The sequence below is a fragment of the Pogona vitticeps genome, chromosome 5, assembly GCF_051106095.1.
Source record: "Pogona vitticeps strain Pit_001003342236 chromosome 5, PviZW2.1, whole genome shotgun sequence".
Taxonomy (NCBI): Eukaryota; Metazoa; Chordata; class Lepidosauria; order Squamata; family Agamidae; genus Pogona; species Pogona vitticeps.
Genome location: NC_135787.1, coordinates 25,715,168 through 25,737,778, shown reverse-complemented (window position 1 = coordinate 25,737,778; position 22,611 = coordinate 25,715,168). Strand labels below are relative to the sequence as shown.

Below are 22,611 nucleotides of genomic sequence, written 5' to 3'. Positions count from 1 at the left end.
TATAATTCAGCAAACAGGCAATATATTCCATGATGCCACATATGATATTGCCAGTAACTCTGATATAAGTCCTTCTAAAAAGCTACAATTCATCATTACAAAGTACTGTTGGAAAAATGTTAAGGCATGAAACCAGAACTGAAAGTCACTTTGGTACCAGGAAAAGTATGGAATATCAGTAATTAACAGAAAACGTACATATCCCATTCAAATATGTGTATGTGCACGTCGATTTCTCTCGCTCTCTCCCCCTCTCTCACATAAAAGAATGAAGATAGCAGTTTTCAGTTCAACCTACTTAGTTCACTTTTTAGCTTTCTAACTCTAAACCACCATGAACATGTCAATATTATCTGATCTGGGATGCTCAGTTGAGTCACACCTGGTTAGTACTTGGATAGGAAACTACAAGGACATTCCTGGATCTCCAGCTAGAGTGAGAAATGAATCCACTGTCAGTCAGAGGTAATGTTGGACCTGATGGATCAATGATCTGACTAGTAGAAAGCAGCTTCCTATGTTTCCCATCATGAAAGATGAGAGAGGGCATCAGCTACTACCAACTGAAGCCACAAGAGGCCAAAGGCATCTTCAAGTGTTAGCTTCCGGTTGAGATAGCTTTGCTCAGCTCTTGGCGTCACTAAAGAAAAAGATAAGGAGCAGAGGAACCCTTGTTGTTGTTACAGGCTGTCAAGTTGCCTCCAGCTTATGGTGACCCTATGAATGAGCGGTCTCCAAAATGTCCTGTCCTCAACAGCCCTGCACAGCTGTTATAAATTGGGGACTGGAATGTATACTGAATGTTTCCAGTATGTGGGTCTTGTTATATTTTACGCATTTGTTGGCTTTTGGCAGATTCCATCTCTGTGGCTTGAAATAATTCTATTGGAATTCCATTTACTCTTGGAGATTTATTTCTTCCTAGTGCTTTCAGAGCAGTGTTCACTTCACTTTCTAGAAGCACACATTGTTCATTGTAGAGTTCCTCTTCAAAGAAATCTGTCATCCTTTTATCTCTACTGTATAGGTCTTCAGTATACTGCTTCTACCTTCTCTTTATTTTCTCCTAGTCAGACAATGTTTCCCTGTTGAACCTCCTAGGCCAGATTTTCCAAAACCATTTGTTTCTGCTTTGTTACTTTGGTTTGCATCCCAGTCACCAATCATTGTAAACACGTCTTGTTTTCGTGTGTGATCAAGTTCCTCCTGGATGCTTGGATAAAAACTTTAGATTTCATTTTCTTCAGCATCAGTAGTTGGAGCATAGATTTGAATGACAGTTATGCTGATGGGTTTTCCCAGAAGTCTGATGGATGTTATTCAGTCAGACATTGGATTATAGCCACTAACTGTCTGTACTACATCTTGCCTCAGTATTAGAGCCACTCTATTTCTTCTGAGTTTGTCGTTTCCAGACTAAAACATTTGTAATGGTCTGACTGAAAATGTCCCAATCTAAACCACTTTAGTTCAATGACACCAAGCACTGACATGTTTTAAAAAAATCTGGTTTTTGCTTTACGTTTGCCAGTTTACTTTGATTCATACTGCTCATGTTCCAATTTCTAATTGTGTATGTTGTGCAACACTGACTGATTGATTTCCAAATGGGACTTTCATCTTCCAGCACTTTATCTTGTTTTGTTTTGGACTGTTTCATCATAGGGTTTTCACAGTAATAAAATCAACAGCAGTTTACTATTGCCTTCTGCTGTGCAGTACTAACAAAAGTTAGCATCATTGTTACTGCCATTATCTGTGAAAGATTCTCTGCCTGTGTTACCTCCAGTAACTGCTGCTATCCAGAAGTTGCCATCCAGAAATTTCTCCACCCCCATCACCATTAGAACTATCAATTCTTTTCTGCTGATGTGGCCATTACCTTTGAAGAGGGTGGGTGCATCTTAATCTGGTGCCTCACCTGTGAACATTCCACCTTGGGAGACTCTGCTAGAAATTCAGCCCCATAATGGAGTCTAGCCTACTGATAGCATTGCTTCCAGCTTCTCTGACACACACAAACCCACACAAACCCCCTCAACATGTGCATCCAAGAAGGGAAGTGGAAGCTTTAGGGTCTATCATTTCAAGCAGAGCAAGTCCTGCCATTAGCTTGATTGAGATGGAGTCTTGATAGGTGAAATCTTGGAGATTTCCCCTATTCATGGAAGCTAACTGGACATATTAGCTGGAGGAGACCCCACCCCTGCACTACAGGATTTCTCTAGGGCAGTGGTTCCCAGCCAAGAGTAATCCAGGCCCTCTTGGACTGCAACTTCCAGAAACCCAAGCCAGCACAGCTAGTGGCAAAGGCTTCTGGGATTTGCAGTCCAAGAACACTTAACCAAACCAGAAACACAATATGGAAGAAATATAGGCTGAATAAGGAATGTATAAATCACATAACGAACCTCATAAGGTGGTGTGTGAAGAATTGTTTCCAGTTTGTGACCACCTTCAAATGTGTCACAGCCTCCCAAGGGGGCTGTATGGCCCATAGAAAATGGCTGGCCTAAGGCATTGCTGAACAAGATATGGCCCTGGACCTGCATGCAACCCCTATATCTCCTCCAGCTACCTTTTTTCACAACACAAAAATGGCGAATTAAAGTTCACAGAAGTCTCTTCAAGTGGCAATTCACCCTTTAAATATGTTATGCAGGTCCCTTATGCCATTTAACATCCCAAAGTAACAATTTTTTCAAAAATGGAAATGGATTTCCAGTCACTTCTAACTTGAGGTTTACAGATATTGTTTTTGTTTTACATGCTTGTGGTCTCTGTGTCCACTGGAAACTTCCAGGAACAGAAAATGACTCCACAGACCCACCAACATTGCCAGCTCCTGCTCTAGGGCATGCAATTAGTTCATAAAAGACCACATGTTGCATATATCATATACGAAGAGATAAAGATTTTAAAGACACTAGCATACATACCTCCACTGGCATGTTTGACAAAGCTTTGTATGAGTCTTCATGGGTAATAGATATTTTATAAGTTGCCTTTTTGTTAGGTTCATCAAAACAGGGGAATGATTTTCGGGCATCTGTTGGCTCATGATCGGTGGCTGCTATGCTCCTTTTGAAATACATGAAAGCACTTGCATCAAGCCATTATTCATCAGATAATAAGACCACTTTTTTAAAAAGAAGAATGAAAGTAATAAAACAAATCCTTTATCTGACACAAATAAAATAGGAAGGGAGATTCCTATGATTCACATGTGAATAATCTGAAGACGTTCATAAAAATACATATTGTTAGGGCTCAAAGAATAATCAGCTTTTAAAACCAAATAAGTGGTAAGGTTGACTTTATCAACTACTGACTTCTCAAGCAAAATGCAAAAAAGCAATGGGGAAGAGAGAAGGAAGGAAGGAAGGAAGGAAGGAAGGAAGGAAATGCTATACACCTTCAAACTTTTCTAGTGCTTGTAACCACCTTATGTTTCAGTCCAGACAGCCAGGAAACTGGTTGATGAAGGCTAATTACCAGCATTGGGCTCGATACATAGTAAGTTGAGCCAACATAAAATATGGATGAAATGATCTTGAGATATGCTGTGGCTGAATGTTCCATAAAAAACTACAAAGATCTTGTGGTACCTTTTAAAGGCCAGCAAGTTCTGTTTGGCATCAATTTGCATGGACCACAGGTCACTTCTTCAAATGCAGTACATGCTGGTAAATGTAGTGTGTTGAAATGTGCATATGTATCCACAAAGAACGCTGTGTGCATCAATTGAAGCAGTTATGCAATTGTTTTGGCAGAGATCAAGTTGCATAGGATGAAAGAGTTACATTCTTGAAGTATAGTCCCAGGAAATCTCTCAGTCAAAATGGCCCCAGATCATACTTTCTAGGAATTATAAGCCAAAAAAATTAATGTTTCCTATTTTCTACTTCTGCATTTACTGGCCCTGTTCATCATGCTTTCAGGAGCTTTCTAGTGATCATAGGAAAATGTAGTTTGAACAAAATGTTAATAATATCTTGAGCCTATCTTATAACTGCTTCAACAGTCATACATTTCTATTCAACACACATTCACGCCATGCTATTCAATCTTGTGAATTATTATCTCCATGTAGTTTGACTCTGTATTTTGGACCTTTTCTAGGAAGAATACAGTCTTCCACCTCTCCCTTACTCCCATATATATCTCTTACATGTGATGGATGCCATTAAGCAGCTTGTCAAAAGCTACTTGGAAACAAGACATTCATCAGGGGCCGTTGATCCCCCTGAGGTAACCTTGCACATCTGTCTTTCATTGTTCGTACAACAGAGCCTAATGAAGCTTTTGAATGCTGATAGGCTACAGCAAAATAAATTGGTATGCAGCACCCTTGATGTAAATTGGTAGAGAGATATTTACTTTAACAAGTGGTACCAGAACATCTTACCTGTGCAGAATATAAAATACTTAGGAAACAGGGTCATTAAATTTGTTGCCAAAGTTTACATAATGTATTGGCTCTCTAATGGAATTACACTCTTCTTATCAACCTAGTGTTTGGTGATGGGGCATGATTGATGGGTGAACACAACTAAGTTGTCTCTTCAATTAATTTTAAAAGCTGGTGGTTGTCCAACGACATGCCTGCAAATACTCTGAGCAGCTCTAAAGTAGTTTTCATTTTCTGTTTAAAAGGGAAAAAAAACACTAAAAAATATTAAGAGCAAGGATCATTGTTTGTAACATCCCTGAAGTTCTATAAGTTATCTTGACAGTCCGATTTGTCAATGTTCCCGTGTCCTTGGCCCTCTTCCTGCAGTGTCTTAAATGCTAAGCTGATCATAAAGAACTTGGAGTGGTGTCTTGAAAGTAGTTTTTTGATGAAAGAGTTTTTGACTGTGAATTAGCAAAACGCTAACCTTGTGGTGAGGATGAACTTGGAACTAGGGGGATACAGATGGGCTGTAGCTGACCCATTCTGACAAAGATGAAACCATTGTGAAACCCAGAAGAACCAGCTGTAGCAGAGGGCCAAAGTAAGGGGATGGACAGGCAAGAAACTTGTCTATACTTGAAGATCACATAGTCACAAAACAAAAGTAGCTGAGCCTAATCTTCGAGTGGTCTAAACTGGGCATAGAGAAGACTCCCAATGCAGAGTTTATTTCCCAAGACATAGAAGGCAATGGTACTAATGCAAGGCATGTGATAAAGGAGGCAGGGATAATGTGCTTGGCAAAGCCTCCCTTTTTATAAAGGTATTCTGTATGGAAATCATCTGAAGGGAGTTATCAAAAGTTGAATTTAGGAGGTTCTACAGAATATCTGAAGACCTGTTGTGGGGGATAGAGCACCTGACAGTGATTTTAGCATTATCTAAACCAAGTCTCAAGCTGCTGATACGTAAATAAAGTTAAATATTGAAAAATAACAAACATCCAGTGATCTCCAACCTAAAGAAAACAAATGTAATAATAACCTTTGAACTACAAAATGTGTGTTTGTTTGTTACACTAAGAAGTGGGTTGAACGTAAGATAAAAATATAAACATAGCTACAGGGGAACAGCTCATCTTGCCTTTGTCAGCAAGCAGGACACAAAGGCATTAACGTTAGAAAAATGCAACCTTCCATGTACTAACACTGCATATCAGTGGCAGCCTGCAGTTGTTCTTTGCCACACAGTTGATTGGTTAGTTTTCTTTGCCATTGAGGTCAGCCCTTCTTCCTATTTACCTGAACAATATTATTCTTTGATTACAGAAACAGGCAGGGAGGTCAGAAGACTCCATTATATCATTTCACCCTCTAACTATGGATGATAAGTGTCAGAAAAATTATCTTTTCCTGCTTAAAGGTGCACCCAAAGTGACTTTTCACTACAGAAAGGGTTAGTTTTCCTCTACAGCCAGGGATGGAGCTGAAACTGGGCTAATCTCTCTACATTTCTGTGTTTTTCCTACATTGTGCTCTGCTAACAAGATAAACAGCCAAATTTCTGATATAAAGTCTTTAACCAAAACCCCAATTAGTATCGCACACACATATAAACACACACGTTGCACAACAACTGGTCTTCAGGGACATACTGCCTCTCCAACTGGAGTCACGATATAGTCATAAATATGGCCATTGAAATTTTCAGAGAATTTGCCTAATTCTCTTTCAATGCCCTCTAAGCTGGTAGTGATAGTAGACATCTAGAGATAGCAAATACAATGCTATGTGCTGTTCGAACAAATGCTTCCTTTTATCTGTTAGCTTCGGTGAATGACCCTGGCTGTAGTAGTATGCTTAAAAGCTAGTATTATTTATGATTTATTACTATAAGTTCAATAGCTTTTCATAATTATTGTATGATTACTTACTAATAGCTTTTCTATAAAGCACAATCATGTGGAACAAAATCTATAATTTTTGAAGAAATTAAGAAAACAATCCAGCACACTAACAAGATCAAGGGGGGGAATCCACAATGTTCAAGCAAAACTAGCAAGGGGGGTGCTCCTAAACCAGGAATAAATTCTCTAAAATTCAGTCTTCTTTCTCTCCTGAACTCCATCATCCATTCTTTTTCTTCTTTTTTTCCTTCAGTCCCATTTAGCTTTCTTCCCCTGGCCGACTCAGACATTATGTTAAATGCATGGTTGCAACTAACATATCTAGTTTTTTTCTCCTCAGTAATAGCTACTGTATGGGAGTGATCAGAATCAAGACCATATTGTATCATATTGTTTGCTACAGTTCCATTGTGGAGCAGTATCTACAGATGCTATTAGTCCCTATCCAGAAGGGAAACATCCCCTGATGCTAGTTGAAGTTTCTCTCCTGGGTACAATAGTAGGAGGGGATCATAACAAAGTCAGTCACTGGATGTTGTGTTACTGATTAATGAAAACTAAGACTAGTACCAGTGGAACTGCATACACTACTAGTAGTAGGCCAGACCAGATGAAAAACAAAATGGTGTCTTTTCTCCCATTCCACATATAAAGCCTGACTTGAACTCACAAATGAAAAACATTATTCTCTGAAACCACAACTTCCAAAATGCACAGTTCGAATGGCTGGTTTTAGTCAAAAAAAATAATATTTTCACTGTCAGATTCAGTATTCATGATAGGATAATATCTTCCACAACTTCTGAGAGAAGCAAGCCAGTTTAGGGGTGCTGGACAGGTTACAGTGCAGACCCAGCTGCAACAGAGGGGAATGGCCAGGAGGTTCACTGGGAACACCAGCGTCACTTAAGGCAATTGCCACACCTTGCCCAGTGATAGGCCTGTCCTATTAACAAGGCTGCCTTTCCTGTTTCTCAGTAGCCTTGTTCTGTGTGCAGTCCTGTCGGCAGCTACCATCCTAAATTGCTAGAGGAAATGATTACTCCTACACAAAATATGCTCCAATGAAAACAGACAGGATTAGAGCTTTTCCAGATGGACCACTGATCTCCCTAAAGCCCCAGGTTCTGTACTAATGCTATAGGTATTATCCCCACCATCCAGGGGTGACTGGTCAAAAGGTCCAGATCAGGACCTTTCGACCAGGGAGCACCTCCTGCCCCAGTCATGAGACACCTTCACGGCCATCCATAAGATTTTCTCACATTGCATTCCACTTTTTTGTGACTTTCCACTCCTTTTTCCTCTTAAAACAACAGTTGTGTTCCATCAAATCAGTTTGACTTATTGCAATCCTTTTCACGGTTCTCTAGGCAGAGAGTACTTGACTGCTTTTTTACCATTCCCTTTTTCTGGGAAGCACAGCGGGAAACTGAACTCTGCGGCCAGGTATCTAATTCACTGACCTACCCAGACAGGGGTTTTAGTAATGCTTTGTACTATTGATGAGGTTTTTCACTTCAATCCAGTGAAGCAGTGACTTAATTTTTTTAATGAAACAAGATCACATATTTATATATTTATTTAATGTAATTTATATCCCACCCATCTAGACCAAAGTCTACTCTGGGCGGCTAACAACACTCAAGAGCAATAAAATAAAATAAAACAACAACATTAATACAATTGAAGATAGCAAATAAATTATGTATTGACAGGAGGGAAAGCTTGTCTAAAGAGCCAGGTCTTGAGTTGGCTCTTAAAAACACCCAGCAAGGGAGCCAAACAAATTTCGGGGGGGGGGGAGAGATTGTTCCAGAGGCGAGGGGCCACTGCTGAGAAGGCCCGCTTTCTTGTTCTTTCTCTTCGGGTCTCCCTCAGCGTTAGGTCCCTCAGCCACCCATCTTGACTAAAGCAAGTGATTCGGGTAGATCTACGTGGGAGGAGGCGTTCCGTCAGATATCGAGGTCCTAAGCCATTTAGGACTTTATATGTCATCATTAGTACTTTGAAATCAATGCGGAAACGAACAGGCAGCCAATGCAGGGCAGCCAGAGTAGGGGAGATAGGTTGATGTTTTCTCACCCCATTAAGAAGTCTGGCCACCGTGTTCTGCATATAAACCTTGTGCTCCAAGCAACAGAAAGGAGTATTGGAACCAATAGTTCATCTGTAAAAGTCGTTACTCCCTTATATGATGACTATGCCACAAATACTATGCCACAATAACTAGCATAGTTCTAAGAGTATGATAATGTGCAACTGTGGTGTAGTGGCCAAACTGCAATACTGCAATCAAGCTTTGCTCACAACCTGAGTTCGATCCCTATGGATTCATGTAGCCGGCTCAGGGTTGACTCAGCCTTCCATCTTCCCAAGGTTGATAAATGAGTACCCAGCTCACTGCGGGGCAAGTTGTTGTTTCCATAATTATGTTATATACCACCCAGAGAGTGCTTTAGCACTATGAGACAGTACATAAGTTGAAAGTACTACTACTACTACTACTACTACTACTACTACTACTACTACTACTACTACTGCGGCCAAAAACACTTATATATGTCTAAACAAGGCTCATGAGAAGAACACTTATTTGAAGACTGCTGATTTACATTTATTAGTTACTGGCACAGTGTGCACTCACAACAAATATATCGTATGTAGTTAGGATCATAACATTTGCTGTAACTAGTTTAAACCTTGTGTGCTTAATATTTTCTTTGTATCATATATTAACTCACCAACTCAAGAATGCAGATACTATATATTAAATTCTTAAGCAAGGAAGTATCAGTTTGAGTCTCCACTTTGTTTCAATTAATTATAATGAATTATGCTGTATTAGAGGGTTTTCCCCCAGCTTGTTTATTTGGGACTGCAAAATGTTTGAAATTGCATTAACAGCTATCTACAGGGCAATATTTTACAGCAGCTGCTTTTAAGGTAGTACTCTCTGTTCTGACCTTTTCCTGTCCTTGCTGTTCCACCACCAGCATGACTGGAACTTTTTGGCGTATTAAAAATGCAAATGCAAATATCCAGCTGGATCTTTTCAATGAATGTAATCAACTTCCCAGTAGATTATACCCTCAGTGAAACACTTCCTATGCTCCATTTTGTAAGGGCTGATTTAAAAAAAGGGGGGAAGGAAAGTTGTCTCCATCCTTCATATCAAGTAAAAAATGAAATATTGTAGATCTCTTTCGAAATAGATAATGCTACAACTAGAGATGGGTACAAATAAAAAAAACGAACCAAGACGTTTGTTAAAAATCACTGGTTCATTGATACAGGTTAGTTCCAGACTGGAGAACTCGAAATTTCCCAAATCAATGAACTTTTTCCTGCTTTAACAAACTTCCTGGTTCGTTCCCCCCATCAGCCTTCCCCCCTGTTCCCTTCCCATTGTCCCCATTGCCTCCCTACCTCGTCCTGCCACCGCCATCTAGAGAGACAGTGGCTCAGCTTCCCTTCTGGGAGCTGGGCTTGCTATCTCTGCATCTGTGCATGTACCCATCTCTCAGCTGAGAGGCAGGGACATGTACAGAGGCCACTGACCTGTGGGAGCTGGCTGCATCTCAAGATGGCGGCAGTGATGGCACAGGAGGAGGCAGCGGCAGGAAAAGGGAGGAAGGCAACAGGGGCAGTGGGAAGGAGTCAGGGGGGAGGCTGTGGAGGCAGGGAGAAAGTTGGGCCTTTTTTAAAAAAAGACAGCCCAGCTGCCTCCCCACATAAACCACCATTTTGGCAGTTTGTGCCCATCTCTAGTTACAACCAAGTTCAGTCCTTATACCAAAGCCTGCACTCCTTGACACCATAGCTTGCATTTTAATGTCTAGGACCTAGATTAATGGTGAAGACCAGGCAGTGACAGTCTTGCAAGCCACAGGATCCAAAAAAAAAAAAAAAAACAACACCCTCTGAGAAAATCAGAATTTCATTTCTAAACCAAATTGTAGCCCAATTTGTAGCCCAGGAATAGAGATGTGTGACCTTCCAGATGTTGTTAGATTCAGTTCTCTACAGGAATGATGGAATCTGCAGTCCAATACTAATTGGTAGGAGACATGTTCCCCATTCTGGCCTTTAAAAAGGAAAACCAGGAGTGAGATATTGGCAAATACACTTAGTATATTATTGACATGCATCTGTAACTGTATCCAGCTGTTGTTCCCCAAATAAAACACCACTGAAGCTGTGTTGAATTGCCTTCTTTCTTTTTCCTTTTTAACCAAACAGAGATTTGAAATGAAATTATAAGCAAGGCACACAATCTGGCTTTGGATTTTGAACAGTTCGTGTGCTTTTGAAGTCAATGGGCCTAAAATTAATTTAAGAGGATTATCAAACAGGTAGCTTGTGTATATATTTTTTATCTAAGCATAATTTTCTCCAAGAAGCTAGATCAGTCTTGTAAAGCACAGATCCTAGTCCACAGACCTAACAGAACAGGGGTCACTCAGTTAGTATTCATAGGTAATTCTTAGTTCATTGTGACAGATAATTTTATATACAGTTCAACAGCCAAATTGTTTTTAAAAACACATTTAGAAAGCTCAGATGTACAGAGATTAAATAAATGTCCTTTAACAGTCTGTAAAGAAAATCTTAAATAGTAAGGCATTTTTGTAACCTCGTAAAAACTTGTTATTGCAGGTATGGGCTTGAGCCAAAAAAATGTTTATATTTGTTACAATCCCTGACCTCCAGAACTTATCCTATTATTAGGCATAGTGTAGGAATCACCTCACGTGACTGATATGGTGAGGCAGCAGTGAAGTGCTGGGGAAGAGACAGTGCAACACAACCTGTTCTGCACCTCCTAATTTAACATATTGTCCTCAAGTATGAGGAAGTACTCTCTTCCACAGGCTCTGTTGAAGTACAGGATTATTCAGGTGAAACATTTGTTCATGTACAAGTACCAATAGAGCACTGATGGTTTTTGGATTTTTTTCCACCATCCAAACAATGCAAGTCTTGTCCCACTATGTTCTATCACTTATTACTTTCCTCACACCCTTTGGAAAGAATGGTTTCATTTGCTCTGGGGAGCAGACTTTTGCAAACTTCCGAGGAAGTTTGTTTCTGAGGCAGAGGATCCATGTTGGAACCTTTTAATTAGTACCAAAACTGATTTTTATAAAGCCCCAGAAGAGAAGATAAAGCAGGCAAGTTGATTTTTAAGGATTTGGAGATGATGATGAGGACAGCTAAGTGGTTTAGAGCTCTGATGGCCATACTACCTTACCCAGGCTTCATGCTCTGGAGAGGACACTTCTTGCTACAGAGCATGTTACCATAGTCTGAAGGATGCCTATGATGATGGCAGAGCCAGAGGAGTTTGATTTCCCCACTGTGCCTCCTTGACAAGGGGTGGACTCAATGATCCACCGGGTGCTCTGCAGTTCTAAGATGAGAAGGAGGAGGAGGATTTCAAAGATTTCCTAAGGAAAACAGGCTTTCAAACACATTGCTTTTTGGAGTTACAATAAAAATGCCAGTAAATCTCTCTCTCCTTTGTAACAAAACATGGCCAACTATTATCAATTGTAGCAAGACATCTGTTTGTCTGGACTAGCCCTAAGATTCAACTGTCATGCTAGCTGACTTTTGTATTTGGAATGGAGAACCTCTATTTCTCCTTTCACTTCAAGCAGCAAAAGGTATTGGCTTCTATTGACTTTTTCGAAGCTCAGTTCAACATAAAGTCAGTAACCTCTGTGGCATTATGCTTTTTTCATAAGTTTTTCCTAATATGTCTGAAACCCTGTAGGACAACTGCCACTCAGTGTAGACAATACTGAATGTCAAATTACACATTTAAAGAAAATTGTATTTTCTTGTTCTACAGTGATTTCCTCAAGATATGCAGTTCCTTCAAAGCTCTGTGCCTGAGCAATCAGACTTGCAAATGATGTCTACCTCCTAAAGACCAGTCACAAAACAAAAGCAAGCTAGGCAACATACAGAGGTGAGGAAGGCTCACACGAAGATAAACATATGTCTTTCAATTGTACTGGGTAGTTTGAACTTATGGTAACAGGACCAAGAGTTTGACTCTGTATACAGTATGTTGCTATCACTATACATCCCACAATACCAGTTAGCACATACAAAAATATACATATTCTATTATGTTTTCACATCATTTAACTTTTTCTGTAATGTTGATGTCATCAGAATATGCCATCTAATTCTCTTGCCAAGATTCCAGGTTTATTCCATCTGAACAATGTTTTAAAGTTGTAAAGAATGAGTTTTGCCTCTCAGTGCAACAAGGAAGCAGGTTTGGCTATTTGAATGCTTATTGCAGTAGCCTGGAACATGCTATTCAGCCCTCTGCTGAAGATGAGCCTGACTTCATATCATACCTGGATTCGGAATTTTCAGGAGTTTACAACAGCAATTGTCTTTAACAAAATAAATAAAAAACGGTTGGGATGTGGGGAAAATTTATGCTGTTATGCTGTTACAATGTATATGTCTGTGGCAGTAGCAAATGTATATCTATGACAATGGCAGGCCTCATGCTAAAACTGCAAGTCACTAGTTTCCAGTAAGGATGATCATTAACCTGCTGTCTATTGTCTCTGGATAATGTAGTTAAAGTGTTCGTGTATTCAGGAACTTGTCTGTGTATTTGGATGGTATCTGTGTCTGTTTACTATTAACTGTCTGCTTACCAGCCTGTCTGTTTACCAACCACTCTGTTGACTGATGCCTGTGTATTCAGGAAATTAGTTACCTCTGTATTGATTAACTAGAGCAAATGTAGTAGGGGGATACAATAAAAGAAGAGGAGGCGGGGGAACAAGAGATTCGGCCTCTGAACAGCTGCCATACACTCGAGTGTCCCGTCTTTTCTTTTCCCCCCTTGCTGGTCAAGGAGAAAGATCCCTGCCCTGAGGTTTCATCTGCAAGACCCCTACTTCCTCTCATCTTGCAGATCCCGACACAAAAGGAAACACAGGATGGTGATTCAGGATAAAAGGTAACATATTTGCACTAAATGACCTTGAGTATACACTTGCAGTTGTTTCAAAAGGACACTGACATCAATGAATGGTTAGCTTGTTTTTTTAACCTGCATCATCTGCATAGATATTTGGCACATACTCAGCAGATTTCTCTTGGGGAAAAACAGGATGTTTCTTCTTTTCCTGGCTCCTAATCTATTCAGCTAAAAGCAGAAATAGACAAAACTGAGAGCCCATGAGGGCCCAAAGGAAGATTCTTAAGTAAGAAAAGTGGCTGAGTGCCACAGCAGGACCATCTCACACCTCCTTGTATGCTCCTTGGCCTTAGAAATGGAGCACAATGTTCCTTTAAAGTCTGCTTTTTGCCTTACAGTCTGAAAGACTGCTATGATCACCCCTCCCCAGAATGACTTGCAGCAATAATTACTTCCTATAATCTCTGCTTCTGCTCTCATTCTCACTTGAATCTGAAAGCTGATAGCACATCATTAGGAACACAGATTGAGATAAATTGAAACCCAACCAGCCAAGAAAGAATCTGCTATAAATGCAATGGTCTTTGATACTGAGAGCCTCCCTCCTCCCTCTCCGCATTTCTGAACAATATCAAAGCTCAGCATCACGAAATGAAGGCACAGATGGGGTGGGAAATGTTTCAAGAGGTATTCATTGTGAAGTTAAAAGTTTGTCAGAATTCACATTAAACAATTCTGTATATGTGTGCATGTGTGTAATTAACAATTCACTCATCCTTCTCCGTTCTATGACCACATTCGTGCTGTTTCTGAGTATGATTCAAAACTTACAAAATTTACTTTTTAATCCAACTTTTCGTGCTGACTGGAAGAGTTGTGGCCTAAAACATAACATTTCCAAGCTGTGTTCTAGTAGTTGTTCTCTTATTCTGTGTTTTTTTCCTTGTTGTTGAAGTTGAAAGGGTAACATCATCAGGAAAACACCGGCACTGTTGACTGATCAGGCTAATTGTGATCCACACTGCAGTTTAGATCGGTTTCACCTCATTTCTACCAGATTTTGTTCTCTCTAAAGTATTCTGGGAATCACTAGAATTTCAAACATTTCCACCACACTGTCAAGTACAGCGTCAATCAGCTAATACAGCAGTTAACTTTTTGGATACTACATAACAGCTGGGAAGTTGTCATTCAAAAAAGTAACATCTCCAAGCTCTGATCAGAAACTCATTGATTGCTGCACATGCTTATATGCTTCCAACTTTCTAATAAGGTATAAGAAATGGAAGAGGTAGATTACCAAGGAAGCATATAATCCAGAGTATGAAGAAATGGTCAGTAATTGCAGAAGGGAGGCTGAGAAGGCAAAAGACAAGCTCAAGCTTGCAAGAGAAGTTAAAAACAACAGTTCAGCTATGTGCAAAGCAAGATGAAGAATGAGGAAACTGCAGGTCTGCGGAAAGGAAGGAATGGAGATATAGTCACTGGAGAGAGAGAAAACAGAGCCGTAGGGCACCTACTTATTCTCTGACTTCTCCCAAAAGGAAAGCAGTGCTCTACCTAACATAGGTAGGCTAAGGAAAGGAAGCCACCATGGCCAATATAGGCAAAGAGGTGATGCAAAAACATCAAGCAGTTTTAAATGAATCTTTCTTCTGGGCCAGGTGAACTATATTCCTGACTATTAAAGGAACTTCCAGATGTAATTTCCAAGCCTTGGAGAACAAGTAACATTCATGAAGAATGGAATTCATCTCACCTTCAAAAAAAGGAAGAAAAGAAGACTCGGGCAGCTACTGATCAGTTAGCCTAACAGCAACACTGAGAAACATTCTCGGACAGATAGCTCAGTGATTTAGATATCTGGATATGGATATGATTCTCCACTGTATCTCTCTGACAAGGGCTGGGCTTGATGATCCATAGCGTCCCTTCCAGCTCTACAGTCCTAAGGTATTGATGACGATGATTGAATAGTTTATCTATCAGCACTTAAAATATTATGATTTCTGCACCATGGTTTTCTCAAAAGCAACTCACGCCAAATTAATCTTATCTCCTTTTCAACAGAATCACAAGCTTGGCAGGTGAGGAAAATTCTGTGTTTATAATGTAGCTTGATTTTTAACAAGGTCACATTATATTATAGTGGCCAAGCTGGTAAAAAGCAGGCTACTGTTAGGTGGATGCGTAGCTTGGTACTTTGGCTGTACCCAAAGAGTGCTCAGCAATGGTTCCTGAACAAAAGTGAGAAGTGGGGTACAATAGAGTTCTGTCCTTGGCCCAGTAATTGTTCAAGATTTTTATTACTTGGATGAAGGCATCAAATTTGCAGATTCCACCAAACTGGGAGGTGTTGCTAATGCTCCAAAATACAGAATCAAGAGTCAAGATAACTTAAAACCAGTAGTTCCCAAATTGTGAGCCCCTTTTACAACAGCCACGTAACCGGCAATTCCCCGCCAACATGTTTGCATAAAAATATATTTTAATGGGGTAAAGTAAGGGCTTCTTTCTCCCCCCACACACACACCAAAGTGCCTGTTTTTCATACATACAGATACATGCTGACTTTAACATGCCACTCTGAAAAGTCAAGAAAGGAATTATTAAACAAGGGCTACACTACATATAAGGTGACCTGCAACCCTCCAGAAAACACTTCACAACCTCCTTGGGGAATCACAAACCCCAAGTTGGAAATATGAGCCAAAATGAGCAATAAGCCTTAAAAAGCATGAGGTTTTCAAGAGAAAAGTTATCATTTTGAAGCATCTGTTACAACTTGGATTCAAGCAAGACCAAGCAAAGCAGTACATCTTTTGCACAGCTAAATAAAGGCAAGGAGAATCACCCTGGATTTGGTCCCAGTTCATGCTCTTTTGGCAAAAATATATCAGATCACACTCATTCTTTGCTCTTCAGGCTTGCTTACCTATAATTTAAGCCAGCTGGGAGAAGAAGAAGAAAAGCAAAGAGGTCACACAATACATCAACATTAGCCCAGCAAAACTATCCCTGATGTTACTTAGATTTAGAGCATAATCCTATAACTGTTTATTAAGAAGCATTGAGTTAATCAGGACTAACATCTTGAAAACTACATTTAGAGTGCATCTAGGGTAGGAGTGGGTTTAGACTTTAAGATGCAATGCTCAGCATATTTCCAGAAGCAAATGCTCTTCTCAGTGATGGAACATACTTCCACCCAAACAGGAATGAAGTATTACATTTATTGAAGTGGTGGGATCTTTATGTTGTTGCGGATTTGCACAAATTGGGTGTATTAAGAAGGAAGACTGTCCTTTTTTTTAGTCATGCAGATCCTAATGTTTTGTGGGGCCTAAACTGGATCTATCGATTATACAGAATAAAAATGAATGTACGAAAGGGACCTTTCTGAGATGTTCTAGACTTCAATGACCACAAATCCAAACCAGTGTGATCAATGTTAAGTGGTTGTGAGAGCTATGTTCTAAAACATCTGGAGAGCCAAAATGTTCTCCAGCTTTGCTGTAGAAGTTCTAGTGACAGGGTCATGGATGAGGCCAGGCTTCCTCAGCTGATATTCTCCAGATCACAGTTCCTATCCTGCTCTGTAAACCAGTATCTCTGGAGGGCACCAGACTGAAAAATGCTAAATTCTGAGAAGGGAAAAAGATGGAATAAAATATAAACAACATGCTTTAATATGCCAGTTCCATTGCCAGAACACATGGGAGACATAGAATTATAGAACATACTTCAGGATAATCTGCTCTCTAAGGAAGGCCTCTATTGTGAACATGGAGGGCAATTCCCTCCAGAACCTACTGTATGCTAGACACCAAATCCACCACGCACCATCCCCCTTAAACCACACAGAAAATGCTACTCATGTGGTTTGCCATTGAATTGCAGAGGTATTGGGGCTGGAACAGGCACACAATTTGCCTTGGGACCCCATCCAATCTTTATTTAAAAACCACTAAGAAAGGAGAGCCTTCCACATTAGGGTCAAATTATATGATATCAATATCACATGGTTAGAAGTAGGATTTTTTTTTTCAGTGCTAAAACAGCTCAGCACAAGATCTTTTCACGCCCTGTGGTTTTCAAATTAGCTTGCCTTGTTTAGGGACTGGTCTTCAAGACGTGAAACGTCAGCTTCACTTGCAAATATGTTTGCTGAAGCATGAAGCTCTACTGGGATTGTGTCTCTGTAAAACTAATGATGCTTCCAGCTTCTATTGATGTGGCAACTGTAACACAGAGGCTGAAATCCTGCTCAGCATTGTTATTCACCGCTACAGGAATAAATGAATCTTAAAGAAGAGCTGACTGTCGAAATCTCCACCGATTCAATGGGCCTACTGCAGTTGCAACTTACCCTAAGCAACAGCATAACAGCCATAGTTTGCCCAATGAAGAAGCCATCTGTTCAACCTCATTTTTGTCTAGAAGGGTCTTCCTAACATTTAGCTGGAACCTGCTTCTTTACCACTTTCATTCAGTAGTTCCAATCCTGTCCTATAGGGCTACAAAATCTGCTTCAAAATTCTTCTTACACAACCTGTGACGCTTTTATGCACACAAGTGAAGGGGTTCTTCATAGCTGAAGCTAGATACACCTAAAGCTACCATTCTTTCCCTGACGTCAGAAAGTTAACCATGCTGACCAGAAAGTACCAGGAGATTTAATTCAAAAAGTAACACTTCCAAACTCTGTTCTTGCCACAGCAGCTGAGCCTACAATCAAGGATGAGAGTCGAGTCAATGTGTATCTGTCTATCTTGCCTCTTAATATGCTTCCATGCACTGTTTCACAGCAATAGACAATTAGTCTGGATACTGCCATACAAATGACGATTTCCTGCAGATATTTGAAAGAACACAGGACTAGTGCAGTTTTAAAAAGCTTTCTCGAGCATTTTCCAGGAAAGATAAAGTAGGCATACGTTGTATATAGGCATTATGATTGGAGCAAGGCAATATCCAACCCCAAAATGGCTGGGTAAGGCACCCTGATTCAGACCACAAACCACCCATGATGGCTCAAATAAAGGGCATCCATATACAGTGGGGGCTTGACTTGAGAACTTAATCCGTATTGGAAGGCGGTTCTCAAGTCAAAAAGTCTGTAGGTCAAGTCTCCATTGACCTACAATGCATTGAAAACCGATTAATCCCCTAACAGGCCATTTTTGTTCCATTTTGGTTTTTTTCTGGTCTGTAAGTCAATTCTCAGGCTGCAAGTCAAACCTAAATTTTGCGGTCAGAGAAGTCTGTAACTCAAAAAGTCTGTAAGTCAAGCCGTCTGTAAGTCAAGGGTCCACTGTACTACTTCCAAGTAGTTTTAAATTAGAGGAACGGGATCAGGGTGAGATTCTGACCTATGATTTTAGAGAAGCATTCATTATGTTGGCTTATTTAAATCCACGTCACACTGCTGCCAAGGATATAAAAGCAATATTTTCATCACAAAATGTAGCTCCACCCCCGCTCCCTAATTGACCAACACAAGTTAGATGTACAGGTTTTATGATGTAAATTCTGTAAACATAGCTTGAATTGGCAAGCACAAGAAAATGCATTTCCCCAAATCATAATGCCATTGCAAACCCCCTGCCCACCATCAGTCCCATCTTTCTTAATGTTCATCACATTCTTAGGAAACAACCAGTTCTGTGCAGAACTTGGACAAGTTACTTACTTGGTGTATAACCTACACACTGGCTAAAGGAATCTGGGCCCTGCAGTTCAAAAAAGTTAAATTTTTCCAAGTTCTGGTTCTGTGACAGATGAGAACAAGGAAGGCAGGAGAAGATGAGAGGCAGAAAGAGAGACAAAGACAGAGAAGCAGAAATATATTTTTGAATAACAAGCTATAAAGCAAATACTGTATGTATGGAGAGGAGAAAGGGAGATATTTACTTGGTTATTCCATCTTCCACATAGGTTGTTCTGTAAAATCCAACCAGGGAACCATTTAATTGGCCTTGAAACTTCATAGTCAGGAGATAAGTGTCGGGCGCTAGTGGTTCTTGGGCCTCAACCACCACGTATTCCTGTGGTTTGTACTCAAAGCAACGTGTAAGAAAAACTGACTGGCCTGCGGAGGTCTTGAGAAGGGGCATCTCTGTGATCTTTGTCTCTCTGAGGTGGAGCCAGATGTGCTGGGTGGTCTGCTCTGCCATGATGGAGATAGTGACTGTTCCGTTATACCGATCTTCGGCCATCTCTGGCATCAGCTCCAAGTCGTAATGATTTGGGTAAAAATGGGTGGGCAGTTTGAAATTTGTCCAGTCTCCACTGGTTTCATCATTTTGAGCTGGGCAAGCATTCACGTCTTCAGGTGGAGGGCTGGTGGGTGGCTGGGTAGGCCCCTGGCCATTGTGTTCTGGAACATTGCAGGGCTGTGGTTTTAATCCCAGCCCCAGCCCCAGTCCCAAAACCAGTCCTACAGCAGCAATCACACCACAGATGATAGCCACATGTTTCCCTTTCATGCAATATCTTTTGGAGACTTCATCTTCAAAATCCATGTCTTTCATCTCCAGCTTTCACTACCAGAGATAACTGTGGAAAAAAAAAGCTAATAGAGTAACAGTGCAGTAGCTTCTTTCTTTCTTTCTTTCTTTCTTTCTTTCTTTCTTTCTTTCTTTCTTTCTTTCTTTCTTTCTTTCTTTCTTTCTTTCTTTCTTTCTTTCTTTCTTTCTTTCTTTTTCTTCAGTATTTGTTCAGCAGGCTCCTTTGATATTCAGCATCCTCTCTTTCTTTCTTTCTTTCTCTCTTCCCTAACTTTTCCTTCTTCTTCTTCTTCTTCTTCTTCTTCTTCTTCTTCTTCTTCTTCTTCTTCTTCTTCTTCTTCTTCTTCTTCTTCTTCTTCTTCTTCTTCTTCTGTATTTCCCCCCTGCCTCCTCCCTACTACTGAGACACTCAGTTACTGTAAAAACGACATTTGGTTTATCCAAAGAAAAGTGACCCGTAAGGAAGAATTCAGCAAAGGAGTGGAAATGAACGTAGAAGCACATTGGAGCTGCAGCTTCAGGGACTTTATAAGCCCTGCAACCCCACCCCCCACCCCGCAACTCCTCCTGCTCCAGTCAGAGTTAAATATAAAACAGGGCTGTGTTAATCAGCAGTCAGGGATGATCAAATGCCAGGGCTTCGCGTCAGCAATTTCTACAAGGCGAATCGTAGACGGAGAGAGGTATAACTGCTCGGGAAGCATCAACCTTTATCGCTATCATTGGCTTTCCTCTTTTGGAGCCTTTTATGAGAGAAGCTTTCCTTGAACTTCCACCTCAGAAGTTTGTGTAAGAAAACGTCCATTTTGCTGGAGTGGTTTCCCCCCCCTTCTTCCCCCCCTTCTCCCGCTCTCCATTTTGCAAACCACACATCTCTTCCTATTTGGGTTTTCTTTCGTTGTTGTGGCGTGTTCATTTTATTATTTTCTTCACTCCGTTATTCAGTTTGAGCCCCAACACGCATCTTTTGTGTGCATGCCTCAGGCTGCAAACATTGGCTCTTTGTGCGCTCCCGGAGCCAAACGTAGCCTTCCAACAAACAGCCCGTTCCAATTTCCAGCCCGACCAGGCAGGCAGGGAGCGAGCCAGCCGAGGGAAGGGAGCCGTTTCCTCACATTTCCAGTTACGGTCCGTGCCTTTTGCGCAAGCAGGTCAGAGGACGTTTGGAGAAGCGGGTCACAAAAGTGATCCCTTGCAATTGACAAGTTGCAATATCAAAGAAAATGAACGACTAGAGTGGTCCGGTGGTCCAGATAAGCGGGGTAGAAATCAAATAAATAAATAAATAAATAAACGATCGTTTTTCCTGCGCTGGACTTCTATACATATTCACTCCCAAGCAAATCCTGCGGAGTTTAGTGGGGACCGTTAGCAGGGCTAGCTCTACCATAAGGCAAAGTGAGAGGGCAGCTTCAGGTGGCATATAATGTGGAGGCGACAGCAGTCCACCAGGCATTTCACTTGGACCTTTCCGCCATTCTTCTCTAAGGCTAGGCAGAGGTGTCTGCTGCAGCCCCTCCACCCCCATCTAATCTGCTGTTGTCATATATGCGATGCAGGATACTGACCAGTGCCAAAATGACATGCGAATGTCCTTCATTTCTTATTGTATATAAAATTGCAAAGGGGGACCATCTTGCCCTTTGCCTCTGGCAGTAAAATGCCTTGGGACACTTGTTTTATTCCAAGTGTGATTAAAACAAAATACAGTTTCACTTTCCTATGATTAGATTAGATTAGGCATCCTTCAGTCTCGAGAGACTATGGTAATGTGCTATGAATAGAGGACTTGGAACAGTGTCTAGTGTGGCTGAGAAGGCCAATTCGAGAGTGACAATCCCTTCCACACTGAAGATAAATACAATCTCTCCCCTGTCCCCTGATTTTGCTAGTTTTGGGACTGCTTCTTTGCCTTGGCCTGCTGAACAATGTCTCTTCAAATTGGGAGAGGCCATGATGCACCACCTGCCTCCAGGCTGAACGCTTAGATGTCAAGGTTTCCCATCTGTTGAGGTCCATTCCTAATGCCTTCAGATCCTGCTTGCAGATGTCCTTGTATCACAGCTGTGGTCTCTGTCTGGGGCACTTTCCCCACACTAATTCTCCATACAGGAGATCTTTTGGAATCCGACCATCAGCCATTCTCACGACATGCCCAAGACAACGTACACGTCACTGTTTCAATAATATATACATGCTAAAAATTCCAGCTCATTCTAGGACTACTCTATTTAGAACTTTGTCCTGCCAGATGATTATGCATATAAAAACAGGCACAATACTCAGCTAACCAAATCTTTGTTACTTTTATTGATTCCACAGGAATATCAGCACTGGTTCCCAAATTTTTCACAATCATGACCTCTTTTTGAATGTAAGAAATCATGTCTCCCCGCCTCTCCTTTACCATTATCCAATCCTCTTTTTAAAATAATAATTATACTAATAACAACAGGAACAACAACAAATAATTTATAATTTAAAATAAACACAAAATTTTATGACAAAAATCTTGTTACTTTTCATGCATATAAGAGCGATTACACAGCAAGCCCACCCCCATGACAAAATAGTTCATTACATAATTGGTTGTGAGATGCATAAAGATACATAAAGAAGAAGTTGCTGATGAGTGTGAAGTGCTTATACAGTTGCACTTGCACAATCATGTAAGTCAACAGGATTCTGAAGTTAATAATATTTTAAGTTTAAAATGAGCACCGTCAGATCCTGGTTTGAATTACTGAGTCACCTAAGATTTACAGACCTCCCAGGTAAAAAGAACAGATTCTATCATTTTTCATACCTGTAAAGGGTTAATACCAGAACAAAACCAAACAAT

At 40.6% G+C, this 22,611-nt stretch overlaps 1 protein-coding gene and 1 long non-coding RNA gene across 3 annotated transcripts in view; both read right to left on the bottom strand.

Annotated features, from left to right (window-relative positions):
• ENPEP (glutamyl aminopeptidase) overlaps window positions 1–20,098 on the bottom strand; it is a 62,738-nt gene extending 42,640 nt beyond the window's left edge. For both annotated transcript variants that reach the window (XR_012087768.2, XM_073001812.2), the window contains exons 1-2: window positions 19,174–20,098; window positions 2,940–3,081 (exon numbers count right to left, since the gene is read on the bottom strand). Coding sequence is in view for 1 of the 2 variants with exons in the window: in XM_073001812.2 (XP_072857913.2) it covers window positions 2,940–3,081; window positions 19,174–19,793 (762 nt within the window). In the remaining variant the exon portion in view is untranslated. The remainder of the gene's footprint in view (window positions 1–2,939; window positions 3,082–19,173) is intronic.
• Window positions 12,296–13,371, bottom strand: LOC144583197 (uncharacterized). Its single transcript, XR_013536862.1, has 2 exons — window positions 13,263–13,371; window positions 12,296–12,467 (listed from the first exon to the last, which is right to left on the bottom strand). It is a non-coding gene; the product is annotated as an uncharacterized LOC144583197 (long non-coding RNA).
• Window positions 20,099–22,611: the final 2,513 nt, after the last annotated feature.